Here is a 16,081-nt window from a genome sequence, read left to right as displayed (position 1 = left end):
CCCATTCAGTGCTGGAATGAAGTTCCCTGTTCTCAAAATCTCCATTTCCTTTTGTAAGGCCCATCTAGGGTCCTTCTGTCTCCTCCTCTGTACCAAAACTTTGGTCCTCCTTCCAGCATTTATGCCAGTCAGTCATTTACTATCTATGGCAGTCTCCCTCCACAGACATCGTCCCAATGAAAACATCTGTTCCCATGCAATCAATCTGAGCACCACAACCCCAACATCACAGGACCAAGTCTGTGTGTATGTGTGTGTGTGTGTGTGTGTGTGTGTGTTTCAGAACAGGACACCACAATTTTTTTGGCACCTTGAGGTCAGTTTGTTAGTCTGTTCCTCACATTCCCCTCATCTATGGTCACTGCCTCTGGCTACCCACCTTATTTCAGCTCATTTCCATTTGGTTCTGAGCAACGTCTCCTCTGAACCACTGCTCCCCTAATTTCCAAAACTTTTCTCCAGTCCCCATGAGAACTACTTTCCACTGCATCAGACTTCCCTGTGCCTTCATATTGAATCTCCTCACACACTGCTCCATCTTTTTTGCACTTCTTTGGGCACATCTGTAGCACTGCATTTACTGAGACCAAGAACATCTACTCATGCTGGTTTTATCCACTAGAATTTAAAACTCAGATGCAGAATTGAGGTCTTAATTCGAAACAAAGTAAAGTAGTCCCTCAAAGGTACTGATTTGAGAAGTATTACACAATTAAGTATCCATAACTACACATTTCCCAAAGATTACAGTCTCTTCACATATTCTTTCTAGACCGTAAATGTCCCTGCTTTTCCATTTCCTGGTACGCTCCTTTCACTTATTCATGCCAACACTACAAATGTACTTTCTTGTGGTCATGGAAAGAAAATAAAAGAATGCAAGGATGTTGGGTACCCCAACACCGAACGGAAGAGATTGGTTACTAGGAAAGTGTATGGAGGTGAGTGGGTGAGAGAACACTTATTTCACTGGGAAAGAGTATACATCAGTTCCTCATCATCTGTGGCCTCAGTACTGCAGTCAACCACAGGCCAGAGATGATCCACTTTTTAATGCACCACCTGAAGATCAATAGAGCCTAGAGCCTAACAGAATTCACCACACTTCATCTCATCACGTGAGCATTTTATCACCTCACATCATCACAAGAAGGGTGAGTACAGTACAATAAATTTTGAGAGAGACCACATTCACAGAAATTTTATTAGGTACAGGTGATCCTTCAACAACATGGGTCTGAACTATGCAGGTCCACTCACACATGTTTTTTGATAAATACCATAGATGTATTTTGGCTTCTGGTTTTGTTAACATTTTTTTTTCTCTAGCTTGCTTTATTGTAAAACGACAGTAATTAATAAATATAACATACAAAACATGTGTTAAGTGCTTGTTATCGATAAGATTTCCAGTCAACTGTAGGCTAATAGTTGTTAAGTTCTTGGGGAGTCAAAAGTTTTATGTGAATTTTTAACTCCTTGGAGGTTGGTACTCCTAACCCTTGTATTGTTCAAGAGTCAACTATGTAGTGTTATAACTGTTTGATTTTATTATAAATCTCTTACTAATTTATAAACTTTATCATAGTAACTATATACAGGAAAAAACAAAGTACGTATGAGATTCGGTGCTCTCTATAGTTTCAGGCATGGAATCCTGAGGGGTACATGGAATGTATCCCTCCTCCAATAAGCACGGTGGATTACTGTACAAGTTAGAGAAACTGCTTGCAACTGCAAGAAAGAATGAGAAAAAAAGCAGTAATAGAGAATGTTGGAAAGGGAAGAGACAGATGAGGCTGTTAAGTATCAGAAACCATGAATGGGGAGAAAAGTAGGAGGAAAAAAGGTAGGAAACCCTTGTTATGTTCGTGCAGTGATGTGTGTGTGTAGACATTTGGGGGACTCTGTAGGCAGACAGCCCCGAAAGTACTCCATACCAGCATGCACAGGCAAGCTTCTGTCTCTTTCACTCAACACCAGTGTACCTTGACACATCTTGGTGCAGTCTTGCCATGGTCCATACGGATCCCATGTGACTAGGTCGTTCTTCTCTTCCACGGGGATATTGAAGGAATATCGTACATCAGGGTTGTATAAATTACCCACACATAAAACCTCAATAGAAATACACAGGAGCACACAATTAATTCATAAAAAGATATTCCTGAAAGACATCATTTTTATGTTTAATAAATATAAAGCCCTTAACCATCAGTTTACTGATAGGATTAAAACGGAGTCTTATCAAGGACGCCTGAGAATTTACCTGCAAAACAACTTCTTCTTCCAGCCGATCAGTACTATTAATTCTTTCAATTGAGCTGTTTGAACCACTGTATTCAAAAATAGCTCCTTGTATGTTGATTTCTTTTTTTGACATACTTACAACAAAATTCCCATTCAAAAGAAAATTCCCTTGAGTGTCAGATAATGCTGTAAAAGAACAGTACTCATGAAATAGTAAAACAGTTCAGTCAATAATACAAGAAATATTTAACTTTTAAAATTCAAATCCTTTTCTGAAATTAACATAAATGTAAATTAATTTTGAGGAAATAAATATTTTACTATAACATGTTATCTAACCCATACAAAGAGAAACTCCAGCATATCAGCTAAAGATACTAAATTTACCCTATACTTTTCTGAGAATGTCCTCCCTCTACCAGACCTACAGCTTCAGGAAGGACATGCAGGAAGAGGAAAAACAGAAGTTATAGACTCAGGAGATACATCAGCTAAATCAGTCCTGGTCATCAATGGTGAGGAAATGACGACCACTCAGGCTGCTATAATATTTCATTTATGCTTTTTCTCAGAAAAAAAGGTACAAAGCTATAAAATTCTAGGGGTCAATTTTTTTTTTTTTAAAGATTTTATTTATTCATGAGAGACACACAGAGAGAGGCGGAGACATAGGCAGAGAGAGAAGCAGGCTCCCCACAGGGAGCCTGATGTCGGACTCAATCCTGGGACTCTGGGATCACACCTCAAGCCAAAGGCAGCCACTCAACCACTGGGCCACTCAGGTGTCCCTAGGGGTCAATACTCTAAGAGCCATCCGATGACCATACTATTCTTTATATAAATGTCTGGAGGGTTTATCATGGAGAGGCACTCTAATGCTGTTGACATACATGTGAATGACTGCTACTACCTCTCTGTTCCCGCAACTTGTTCTCAGTCCCAGTGATGTGTTAGTACAAGCCTGTCTAATATGTATTTGCGTATATTTATAGGCTATATAAAATACATATGTATAAAATATTATGTATAAATATGTAAAATAAAATAGTATGCATTCACAGTTTCTTTTAAAATATAAAACTGCATGGTGTCCACAGTAACTGAGTAATAAAATGAAACAAATTGGTATTAGAATAATGGGTTTAAATTCAAGTTGTTCCAATTAATTCCTATGTGATCTTGGACAAACCACTTGCTTAGTTTCCTAACTGTACCAGGCATAGAAATTCCTACTTTTAAATCAGCCTTTTAAATCAGGATCAAATTTGGAAAACGTTTGTAAAAGTGTATAAGTTGTAAAGCTCTGTGCATTTTTAACTTTTAAGAGAATGTATAATATTTGTTAGACTAATATAAGCTCTGTACTAATCAAATACTATTTTGCTTCCTTTACTTACATATTATTCAGTGGAGCAATAACCTTTTTAGTAAATGTTTGTTTGGCCTTCCAGGAAACTCCACACCCAAAGTGCACAAGTTACCCAGAACTAAGCTTTGTAATAAATACTACACTCCTGGAAAAAGCAACCCTGAAGGAATTACTGCTAAATAAATTTGGCATTTCTGTGTCTGTATGGACGGTCTTTTTATATTACACTAAATTCCGTGAAAAACCAATAAAATTCTCTACGTATCCTATAAAATGAAAATTCCTCTAAAGAATATGTACTTTATCAAAAGTGAATAGGTCTACTTAAGGAACTATCAGTTATATTATAATTAAGAGAAATAAAACTTTACTTAGAAAAAGTTTATACATTTCACTACCTTTGGTTACCAAAGCCAATTTCATAAATATAAATGTTTATAAACCCCTTCTAATAATTTCACATATTTGCTCAAGTTAGACTTTGATAGTTCCATTACTACCTCTTTTACAGAGTATACTAATACCTTATTGGTAAACTTTTTTTTAAAGATTTTTTTAAATGTATTTATTGATGAGGGACAAAGAGAGAGAGAGGCAGAGACATAGGCAGAGGGAGAAGCAGGCTCCATGCAGGGAGCCCGACGTGGGACTCGATCCTGGGTCTCCAGGATCACAACCCAGGCTGCAGGCGGCCCTAAACCGCTGTGCCACCAGAGCTGCCTCTGGTAAACATTTCTAATTTTTAAACTGGTTGTCCATTCCTAGGTAAACACAAATATCTACATTTGGAACCTAAGAGCAACATGTTAAATATCTACAATATGGTTACATCTATTGATATATATGTACCCAGGTAATATTTTTGGCAAAAGAAAAATAATTGCAACAAAATATAAAAGGAAAATATATCAAAATATTTACACTTGATTTTGAGAAATTTTGTATTTTTTTATAAAAGGGAAATTGACATAACATAAAATTAACCATTTAAAAGTGAACAATTCAATGGCATTTAGTATATTCATGTTATACAACCACTACTTCTAGCTAGTTCTAAAACTTTTCATCATCTCAAAAGAAAATTTGTATCCCTGAAGCACTTGTTCCCTTTGCATTTGACTTTCTAATGTCAGATTTAAGTCTTGTGATAAGCTGCATGATAGATTCAGACTCCTCACTTAGTAGCATTGATAACTTGGGCCAATATTTCACTTTAATGTGAACCAGGTACTTGCAATATCCGCTCTATACCATCCCCTATTCCAGCTTGGTGAGTTGCTGAAAAGTCAATACTAAGGTATTTCCCAGACAGAAGGAAAAGGTTTGTAAAGAATTCTTTTCATCTTTGGGCCTAAGTGAAATTCTTTAAGGCTAAAAACTAATTTCTAAAAATAAACATAAACGAAGAAGCCTATACCCTAGATGTAGCTAAAGGACAATACACTGTGGCTATCTTCATTAACATTTAAAAATCTGAAATCAATTCTCTGTCTTGAATTAACATAAGTGTTCCATAATGGAATACTAAGCCATTCAAAAAATGAAATCTTGTCATTTAGAACTACATGGGTAGAACTAGAGAGTTATTATGCTAAGCAAAATAAGTCAATCAGAGAGAGACAATTATGTTATTTCATTCATATGTGGAATTTAAAAAACAAAATAGAGTCATAAAGGAAGGGAGGGGAAAAATAAAAGATGCTATCAGAGAGGGAGACAAACCATAAGAGACTCAATCATAGGAACAAACTGAGGGTTGCTGGAGGGGAGGCAGGAGATGGGGTAACTGGGTGATGCACATTAAGGCGGGCACATGACATGACAATCACTGAGTGTTATATACAACTGATGAATCACTGAACTTTACTTCTAAAACTAATAATACGCTATACGTTAATTAAATTTAAAAAATTTTAAATAAGTGTTTTGTTTCAAGTTTTTATTTAAATTCTAGTTAGTTAACATATACTGTATACTGTAATATTGACTTCAGGAATAGAATTTAGTGATTCATCATTTACATATAACACCCAGTGCTCAGCACAGTGCTCTTCTTAACCTCCATCCCACTCCCCTCTAGCAACTCTCAGTTTGTTCTCTATAGGTAAATCTCTTATGATTTGCTTCCCTTTTTTTTCTCCTTCCCCAACGTTCATCTGTTTTGTTTTTTAATTTCCACATGAGTGAAACCATTTAATGTTTTTTAAAGTTTATATTTAAGTCCTTTTGATACATTAAAAAAACAGTTAATAGGGATCCCTGGGTGGCACAGCGGTTTGGCGCCTGCCTTTGGCCCAGGGCGCGATCCTGGAGACTCGGGATCGAGTCCCACATCGGGCTCCCGGTGCATGGAGCCTGTTTCTCCCTCTGCCTATGTCTCTGACTCTCTCTCTCTCTCTCTCTGTGTGTGTGACTATCATAAATAAATAAAAATTTTTAAAAAAATTTAAAAAAAAACAGTTAATAAATTCTTTAAAGAACATTTAACCACAAAAAAAGTCTATAATTAATTATGGATAAAAAGAAAATAATTTCATTCTAAATAAACACGCAACTCTGAATATAATCTTTGGTTACTTAAAACACTATGTGGTAAAAGCAAATTTTTCAGAATTTTGCTCAGTGTTTTTATTTTTATTTTTTAAAGATTTTACTTACTTATTCATGAGACACACAGAGAGAGAGGCAGAGACATAGGCAGAGGGAGAAGCGGGCTCCCTGCAGGATACAGGACCTGATCTTAGGACTCAGGATCATGACCTGAGCAGAAGGCAGATGCTCAACGACTGAGCCACCCAGGTGTCTTGTTCAGTGTTTTAGAAATAAGTATATAACTCAAGAGGAAAATATGTATAGGAAGTCAGATGACTTAAGCTCAGTATGAAATGAAAATGCGTGTTTGTTCAAGGGGCTCTTCTTGCCTTCTAAGAATTTACATCAACCGCAGACCTCCATGAAATTCAAGACGAATCACATATTGGCTGTTTACTAGAAATGTTTACCAAGGTAATTGTCATCTTCTGGTTTTCCAGAATAGCTATGCTGAAGAATATCAATGTTTGTTGCTCCTGCAGGAATCTTGACAACAACATTATAACCTGCAAAATAATTTGATACATGTTAACTTTCACAAGCTGATGGCCCAGAGGCTTATTAGAGCTGGATGATTAAAAAAAAAAACTGAATAGCACAATTTCATTTTATCTTTGAAAAATGATACAGTACTTATTCTTTTTTAATCAATGCATTACACAATTACTAAGGATTGAGAAAAAAAACGGTTGTCTACAAATATACAGTTTGGGATCCTTAAAGTACTTCCTATTTTCTTTTCTAAAATTCTGAACACAGAATGAGAAAGGAGTTAAAATTATAGTTCCTGAGATAATTAGAACACACATTCATTCTCAAATTTGACTAATACTTTTAGACTTTATACTTCCCAATGGAAAAAAATAGAGGATTTCAATGTTATTCACCAATCCAAAAAGTATCAAAATAGTTGGTGATTGCTCTGTGTTTACACAGATATTTGGTGACAGGCAAAAACAACAAAAGTTAACATTTTTTAAGCTTTTGGGTTTCTAGTGTAAGCAAGAAGTCCTATAGCTACTCCCAAAATTTTACATTATTTTAAAAAGTCTAACAAATTGTCATGAGAGAAGTAAAATGTTTATTTGAGGGAAATCAAAGTAATATTTCTATTTTATGAGACCAAATTCAACAGTACTGGCACTGCTCAAAAGATGAGGAAATACTACATAGTAAACAAAAAATGTTTTCCCTACACTACACTCATTACATAGTTCTCCAAATACTCTCAGATTCTGTCAGCAACTAATTTTCCTCTAGTGATTATTCTAAGTTGTTCCTTTGCCTTATTAGTTTTTCCTTGTATTTAATACACGAGTAAAACGAGTTGTATGAGTTTTTCTCATACACTAACTTTTAAAAAAGATTAAATCTACAGCCCTGACATGAGAATACCTCGCATGTTTTAGTGTTCTAATTTATATTCCTTAAAGACATCACATTTTAAATATAAGGTGATAAATGGTCTGCTGACTCTGCATACATTATATGCATATTGGTTGTAAATCATCAGCCTACAAGAATAATTTTAGCTTATTATTTTTCCACTATAAGATATTCCTACTACCTCCTATTTGCGTCTTTCCAGTTTTTTAAGAAAGCAATTCCCAGGCATTACAAATGTGAAAGACAAAGGCTACCACCAGAGGGCAGAAATGTGACAAATGTTACACTACAAAGGAGTTTAATATCTTTTTCCATTTGCAAACTGATTAATTCATAATACAATTTTGGCAAAGTTGTATATTTTATCCTAATTTAGAACACGTGGTTTTGTGTGGGGAAAAAATGTTTTCTAGTGGGTAGAGACCGATTTCTGATAAATGTGTCACTGGTTTAAACAAAAGATCAAATGTGTGTGGCTCACATGAACTAATGAATCTTACCTACAAAAATAATGTCATATCTAGTAACTAAGATTCATAAGCATTACCAGAGTATAAATGTTACTATATTTTTAATATGGATAAAAATATAAATTTTGCATTTTAAATAATACTACTTTAATTGAGGCAATTCATACTAACTTAACTGTGTTCAAACACATGTGAACATAATTTAAGGTTGACAATAAAACTATAAAAAAATACATTTTTCATTTTGCAAGGAAATTTGGTACCATAAAAAGGACAAGGTTTTCCTAGAAAAGTCTCAGAAGAGAAAATATCTCATACTCTCATAACAATTTTAAAGAAAAATGAAATCATGGCCAAATAGGATTTATATATGTAATCTAGATACTTCCTGAAAAATCAAATATAGTAATCCCAAATCTACACTTAAATTAATGGTTTCATCCTTCACTCATTTTAATATAGTGGTTCAAATGATGAAAAGTAATTGAAAGCAATTCTCCTGGGAAAATCATAAATATATACATTTCAGACTACAGGAACAGCAATAAAGACACTATTAATTGGGGGACTATTCAAACATCACTGGCAAGAAGCACTGGATTTACTCTAATAAATACACCTACTGTATTTTCAAGAATCCGAATTGCCTTGAGCAAATGAATTCATTAATCCAAGGATACATCTGGTATAATTTTCTATATTTAGGAATATTTTACATTTTTATATTTAGGAAATTTTTACTAATCTTTTTTTTTTTATTATTTTATTTATGATAGTCACACAGAGAGAGAGAGAGAGAGGCAGAGACATAGGCTGAGGGAGAAGCAGGCTCCATGCACTGGGAGCCCGACGTGGGATTCGATCCTGGGTCTCCAGGATCGCACCCTGAGCCAAAGGCAGGCGCTAAACCGCTGCGCCACCCAGGGATCCCCTTACTAATCATTTTGAACTAAAGGTACAGAGTGGGCAAAACAATAAACCATTATTATGCCTTGATTATATACTCTCATTATATCAAATAAAAGGGAAAATTAACAACAAATATATAGCTTACCATAATGAGCACTGTTGAAGACACCTGTCATTGTCCTGCATGAAGAGTTATCCCCACCACACACTCCACATTTGTCTCTCCTGGCCTTGGAGTTTAACACATGATCACAGCCAGCTTGCTTCAAAATAACAATAATTATAATCAGTATTATAAAAGTGACTGTTATAAGCATGGTATTTTATAAAATTTTCACAAATATTCTTGCAATTAACGGGAGATTCAGTACAACAGGATTTTTCAGAGTTTCTACTGTATCTACTGGTTTTGTTGTACCAAAGTATCTACTGGTTTTGTTGTTTAATATTTCACACACCTTTTCATCACGTGGTTGAAAAAACAGTGCTTTTCAAAGGGTTGTCCACCTACCTCCTGCATCAAAATCACATGGGATGGCATTTAAAAAGGTAGATTCCCGATTTTCTGAATTAAAAAATCCTTGGAGGTAAGAACTAGGACTCTGCATTGTAACAAACATGGACAATAATTACTTTGTCCACTGTCTAAGCCATTCTTTAAAAAAATATAATTCAAAGAGACAAAAAAAGCATGATTATGTAAGAACACATTTCAAATAACTTCAAAGAGATGACTTTCATGATTTTTTAAACTCATGGATCTTAGAACTCCAGGAATAAATGGAGTACATTTGAAAATTTATTTCTTCAAAATTAATAACCATCTTATTTAGTTGTGTTTATGTAAAGAGTGAGTAATTGGACAAAGGTTGAAAGTGAATGGTTTCATTCAGGAGTTTAAAAGAGTAAGTGCAGTTCTCCATGCAGATACTGTCCTCTGCATGCACTGTACTAACTCTTAGTTCCTTAGAATACTCCTCCAAAATTTCATGATAAGAAAATTTCATAAGCCTCATTCTTTTATTCACAAGGTGAATATTTCCAAAATGAATGTCAACCAGAAAGGATGTTCCTGAAAGGAACATGCATCTGTAAGTTCAGATAATCATTGTTTTTCATGGTATAGGATTTTGTGCTAATTCAGATAAAACTTAAATTTTTCAGGCCACCGAGTACCCTTTTTCTAGTCTGTTTCCTTTGTTTTGAACATCTCATTAGACCTTCGAGCGCAAAGCATTTTATCACCAGGCAACTGGTAATAGATGTTTGGCTAAGAGAAAATTGGTACCTTAACCCAAGGAATGAATTCATAATATTACCCTTGTATTCTTTAGACAGAATTCATTATCCTAGTTCTCAAACTCACCATTTTTAAGACCTCATTCTGCAGTGTGGGTGCTTTAATTCAGAATCTCATCTGCTTCTCACCTAGAATCCGAAGTGGCTATCTCCAATCTTCTCCCAACCCCATATATTTTTGAAGATTCTAATATGCAGATCAAATAACATCTCTCACTCAACTCCAAATTCTCCTAAGGGACCTCCAGGACCTCAGAAAAAAAAAGTGAATTTAAAGCTAGTCCCTATGTCCAATCAGTCCTTTACCTCCTCTCCTTTCTAAATCCTATTCATCCTCAATAAAAAGCTCAAGCCTCACATTCTCATGAGCATTCTCTGAACCATATACATACTTCCCCACAAAACACTCCTCTCTCAATATCCCTAATGCCACTGTGCTGATGACCCCATAGCCCTGCATTGGAATTATTCACATATCTATCTGTGACCACCTTGGGGTTTATGGTTCTGTTTCAGTCTTTCATCCTGGTGACTAGAACAGTATCTAACATTTAAGTAGGTACTCAGCGAATGTCGTTGAATACACCCAGGAAGTAAAATACAAGGATGAAAAGAGGAAGGGGCAAGGGTGCCTGAGTGGCTCAGTCCCCTGTTAAGCGCTTGACTCTTGGTTTCAGCTTAGCTCACGATCTCAGGGTCATGCAATGAAGCTCCACATCAAGCTCCATATGCATCTACTTAGGTTTCTCTCTCCTTCTACCTGCCCCCCTCCCAAATAAATAGATCTAAAAAAAAAAAAAAAAAGAGGGAGGGAAAGATAGCATCACTAACCAACAAGGAGGGAGTCACAAGAAGTCACATTTGAAGTAGCCAAAGGACTTTACAACCCTGTGTCCTAATATTTTCTTTTTAAGAAGCCAATTCTCACAACTCATTTTGATCTTGAGTACCATAAGCAAAGCAAAATCAGCAAACTTAATGTTTCATGAGTCACTCTTGATGACAGAGAATTGCCTAGTAACAAAGTCTCCTGACCATACTTCTAAAGATAGAATGGCATCACTGAAGGGTGCTGCACTGGAATTCGTGAAAATGTATTGTGAGGTAGAGAAAAAGAAGAATATTATAAAATATAAGTTTAAATATAAGTTTACTTACCCGACAGAGGCCTTGAACACAGATATCATTAGTTTCGGTTCCACAAGGAGTACCATCAGCAACCCTATCCTTCAACTGGTAGAAGTTAGTGGTTCCGGCAACCCGACAATACAGTTTACAGCGATCTTTTATGGCAACTGTAAGAAAAAGTTACGTTTTTGGTGTACAATAATATAGCTGTATGGTCCTAGGTCTCAAGAAATTTTTACATCAAAAAATATTCTAACTACTTACTCCCACTGTATTTTGGAAGCCACCTCACATTAGGGGAAAGACCATTGATGTTGAAATGTTTACCATCAAAATCAGAGCACTGCTTCTCTCGAAAGTCTTGCTTGCCTTTTGGACATGAATCAGTATTACATGATCGAAATTTCATCCTGCGGCCCACACAGTACTTTCCTCCGTTTCTTGGCCTAGTCAAATTCATTACATTTTAAAGCACATCAGTATAATATTCTTTCTGCCATTTACTTCTAAAACTGTTCCACTCTGTCCCAGGATCTGGAAAACCACTTATGTCCCACTAACACTTTTTGTTTAACAGAAGTACGTTACATGGTTTTTAAGCTATTCAGTGGCTAACAAACTGTAAAAATACTCATCTTAGGATAGATACCGTGGGCTAGAAGGCAGCACTGGTCACTTATTCATCACTTGGTTAACTCACAAGGAACTAATGATGGGAATTTGTTTTAAAATGTCAAAATAGGGTTTGTTCACTTTGAGGGGTTAAGAAAAAAAGACCTAGTGAACCAAAGATGATACCATGTTAAAGAAATATATAGGCATCTTTGTTGCATATATACTACTTATCACTCACTTCAAAGAGTTTTGTGGTATTAATCTATATCCATCCATCTCTTTATTTCAACTTATACTGGAAAATAAAAACTCTTTTTGTCAGCATTTTTTAAACATAAAAACTTCTAGCATAATTTAAATACCATGAAATTCAAATGAACTAAGTCATTTTGCTCAAAGTCCTATCTACACATAAAGAATTCTTTATTGCTTACCAATTTATATATCATAACAGACACATTTAGAAATCTTTATGGAATCTCTACATTCTTTTAAATATTTTGATGAGGGGGGAAATATGCTTCAGTACTTATTCAACCTAAAGACACTGATGCATCTATAATATGAGAAGCAGAGAAAGAAAATAGGACATGTCAAATTACACAAAACAGTAAAAAAAACAGGTAATGAAAATACACATTTTATGCAGAAGAGCCAAGAGACAATTTTAAAGGAGCCAGGAATTTCAATGGAAACACAGTAAATGTAAAAATGCCATTACATTACTGTCATTTTTACAACTATTTCGCAAATTTACACTAAATCAGAAAAAATCAAGGATCCTATCTTAACTCGAAGTCTAAAGATTAAGCTAGTTAATTGTTGTTTGTTTTTTTTTAAAGTTTGAATCTATCAAGATAAGGTAATATGGCTTAAAGTATTCCAGAAGTTTTCTATATCTCAGAAATTTACAGACTGACCTCCAGTTTAGAAGTGAATGAAACTGATGTCTACTTTCTGGTGCCTTGAGATAATCTTAATTTACAGTGACATAAAAAAGACATACTCAGGGCGATTACAGAGCCTGGTTGTGCTTTTGATTCCACCTCCACATGTTCTTGAACAAGAGCTGTAAGGTCCCCACGGTCCCCATTCACCATCTACCGGACGTGTTTCCATTTCTTTGTTTACACATAGCCCATGATGGCAATGCTTAAAAAAAAAAAAAAAATAACACACACATACACACACCACAATGAAATGATTCATACATACAAAATCAGAATATCAGTAATTATAATAGCATAAATATCAATAAAGAAAATGTATACAACTTAAAGCAAAATATTAATTCAGAAATGTGATTACATTTGGCACTCAAATATATTCTGAATATCTGCTAAGTAACTGTAAAAAGATCTGTGGAATGAAGAAAGAATAGGAAATTTCCCTTGCCTTTGAGATTTTGAGTCTCACTGAGGGAGGGAAGACCTGCTGTATGGGGAAAGTGTAGTAAAATGAAAATTTAAGTGAATAATGCATATCTGTGATTCTAGTTTTCTATGCAAAGATATGTATCACTCTTCCACTCTTTTAGCTAACTTTTTACTTCATCTCATTCAAAGTCTCAATGCTCACTTTCTTACTTTCACCAAAAAATGGATGTACAAAAGAATCTGCTCACAATCTCCTACTCCTTTTACCCACCTAACTGCCCCGGGGCTCAGTGCTCAGCCTTCCCGTCTGTTAGTGTACATGAAAATTCCAGGATCCTAGGGAAAGTCAACCCCTCTACCTGTGTACTTAATCTCAAATCCTCACTGCAACAGTTCTCCCATCTCTCCTAAATCATGGTTCTAGTCTCTGCTATAACAAAAAGATGGTCCATGCACTGTTGCCACCCTGTCAACTAGTCACTGCAAGGAGTACAGAAATCGAAAGTTAGCATTTAGAAACATTTATAGGATTTTGACATAATGTCATGTTTACCAAAGTTAATTAATTAATTTTTAAAATTAAATTAGTTAATTTAAAAGTTGGCTTATATTTGTTTTCACTGTGGCAAAATACACACCATAAAATTTACCATCTTAACCATTTTTAAGTGTACAGTTCAGTGGTATTAAAATGCATTCACAGTGTTGTGCAATCATCACCATCAATCCACATAACTCTCCATCTTCCCACTCTGAGACTATACCCTTGAAACAATTAATTCCCCCTTCTCTCCTCTCCCAAGCCCCCGGCAATCTCCATTCTACTGTGCTTGTATGTATTTGGCTACTCTATGTATCTCATGTAATTAAAATCGTGCATCTTTTTGTGACTGGCTCATTTCACTTAGCATAGGGTTGTCAAAATTCATCCATATTGTAGCATGTGTCAGAATTTCCTTCCTTTTAAGGCTGAATAATATTCCATTGCATGTGTAGATTACATTTTGTTTATTCATTCATCCCCTGATGGCCACTTGGGTTACTTCCATCTCTGGCTACTGTGGATAATGCTGATATGAACAGGAGTGTGCAGAGATCTCTTCAAGACTCTATTTTCAGTTCTTTGGGATATACACCCATAAGTGGTGATGCTGGATCAGATAATTCCATTTTTAATTTGAAGACTGGCCACACTGTTTTCCACAGAAAAATCTGGCTTACATTTTGAATGTCTTTTTTCATTTTGTTGTTCTAATCATTTTTATCATTTTGTAAAAGTATCAGTTTAAATTATCAGAAATTTGTAAAATTTGTATTACAAGTTTGTAAAATTTGTAACCCTGTCACTCAGCATCACAGTAAAAGTATCAGTTTAAATTATCAGAAATTTGTAAAAAGACTGGTCCTTTAACTAGAGATGATTTTGGAAATATTCCTCTAAGATAATTCTCAATATACTCATAGTATACAAATATACTATGTCCCCTCTTTATCTTTTGAAGATTTATTTATTTGGAGAGTTGGAGAGAGAGCACATACACAAACAGGGGGAGGGGCAGAGGAAAAGGGAAAAATATCCTCAAGCAGACTCCCCGATAAGCACAGAGCATGAGGTGGGCTCCATCCCAGGACTCTGAGATATGACCTGACACAAAATCAAGAGCTAGATGCTCAACCAATTGAGCCACCCAAGTGCCCCTATTTCCAGTCTTTAAAAACAAAACTTAGATCTCACTTTCCTCACCTGCTACTGTCCTGTTTCTCATTGAAGGAGCTGTCCATGTGCATTGTCTAACGCTCGATGCCTATGCTCTCCTGGTTCTACCATCCATGTCTCTGCTCATGCATACACAACCAATGATCAGTTCTCTTTCTTGATTTAGCAGTATATTCTTTTTTTTTTTTTTCTCTTGATTTCTAGGGATCCACTTAATGCTGGAAAGTCCTGGGCTCAGATCTCGGTCCTTTATTCTTCCCTATCAACAATCACTGCCAGCCCAAATCCCCCTCCTGAACTCCAGACTCATGTACACAGGCTGCTTATGTTTCTTCACTGTAATGTCTAATAAACATTTCAGACATCATACCTAAAACCGAACCGCTGACCCCTCAAAATTCTGCTGAGTTGATTAGCCAAAAACAGTCATCCTACCTCTAACAGTTCACATTTAATATATTAGTAAATGATCTAGTAGTTTAAGAACAAACAAAAAAAATTGACTTTTAATTATCACCCCAGTGATCCCAACTCTGGTGTAAGCCATCATCTCTCATCTTTTTTTTTTTTTAAGATTTTATTTTATTTATTCAGAGAGACACAGAGAGAGAGAGGCAGAGACACTGGCAGAGGGAGAAGCAGACTCCATGCAGGGAGCCCAACGTGGGACTCGACCCTGGGTCTCCAGGATCATGCTCTGGGCTGAAGGTGGCGCTAAACCGCTGGGCCACCGGGACTGCCCTCATCTCTCATCTCTATCACTGCCATACCTAAGTAGATCTGTTTCCAACTCTTGCCCCCTATAGTTCAGTCTCCACAGTGATCAGAATGGTCCTTTTCAACCTATTTCAAAAAAATCCTTCAACTATTTCATTTTGAATAAATACAAAGTTTTCCCAACAGCTCACAAGGCCCTATATAATATTCCTCCAGTTACTTCCTCTCCATCTCTCTTCATCCCAGCCACAAG

At 35.7% G+C, this 16,081-nt stretch overlaps 1 protein-coding gene across 4 annotated transcripts in view; it reads right to left on the bottom strand.

Moving 5' to 3' along the window:
• The window catches only part of ADAMTS20 (ADAM metallopeptidase with thrombospondin type 1 motif 20), a 163,041-nt gene that overhangs the window by 78,940 nt on the left and 68,020 nt on the right, over nt 1–16,081 (bottom strand). For 3 of the 4 annotated variants that reach the window (XM_077870395.1, XM_077870392.1, XM_077870394.1), the window contains exons 12-18: nt 13,025–13,170; nt 11,668–11,849; nt 11,434–11,570; nt 9,122–9,239; nt 6,622–6,717; nt 2,270–2,436; nt 1,989–2,118 (exon numbers count right to left, since the gene is read on the bottom strand). In XM_077870395.1, the coding sequence (XP_077726521.1) occupies nt 1,989–2,118; nt 2,270–2,436; nt 6,622–6,717; nt 9,122–9,239; nt 11,434–11,570; nt 11,668–11,849; nt 13,025–13,170 (976 nt within the window). The remainder of the gene's footprint in view (nt 1–1,988; nt 2,119–2,269; nt 2,437–6,621; nt 6,718–9,121; nt 9,240–11,433; nt 11,571–11,667; nt 11,850–13,024; nt 13,171–16,081) is intronic. The other variant, XM_077870393.1, reaches the window with a different exon arrangement.

The sequence above is a fragment of the Canis aureus genome, chromosome 25, assembly GCF_053574225.1.
Source record: "Canis aureus isolate CA01 chromosome 25, VMU_Caureus_v.1.0, whole genome shotgun sequence".
Taxonomy (NCBI): Eukaryota; Metazoa; Chordata; class Mammalia; order Carnivora; family Canidae; genus Canis; species Canis aureus.
Note: the sequence above shows the minus strand (reverse complement) of the source record. Positions and strands in the feature narration are given on the sequence as shown.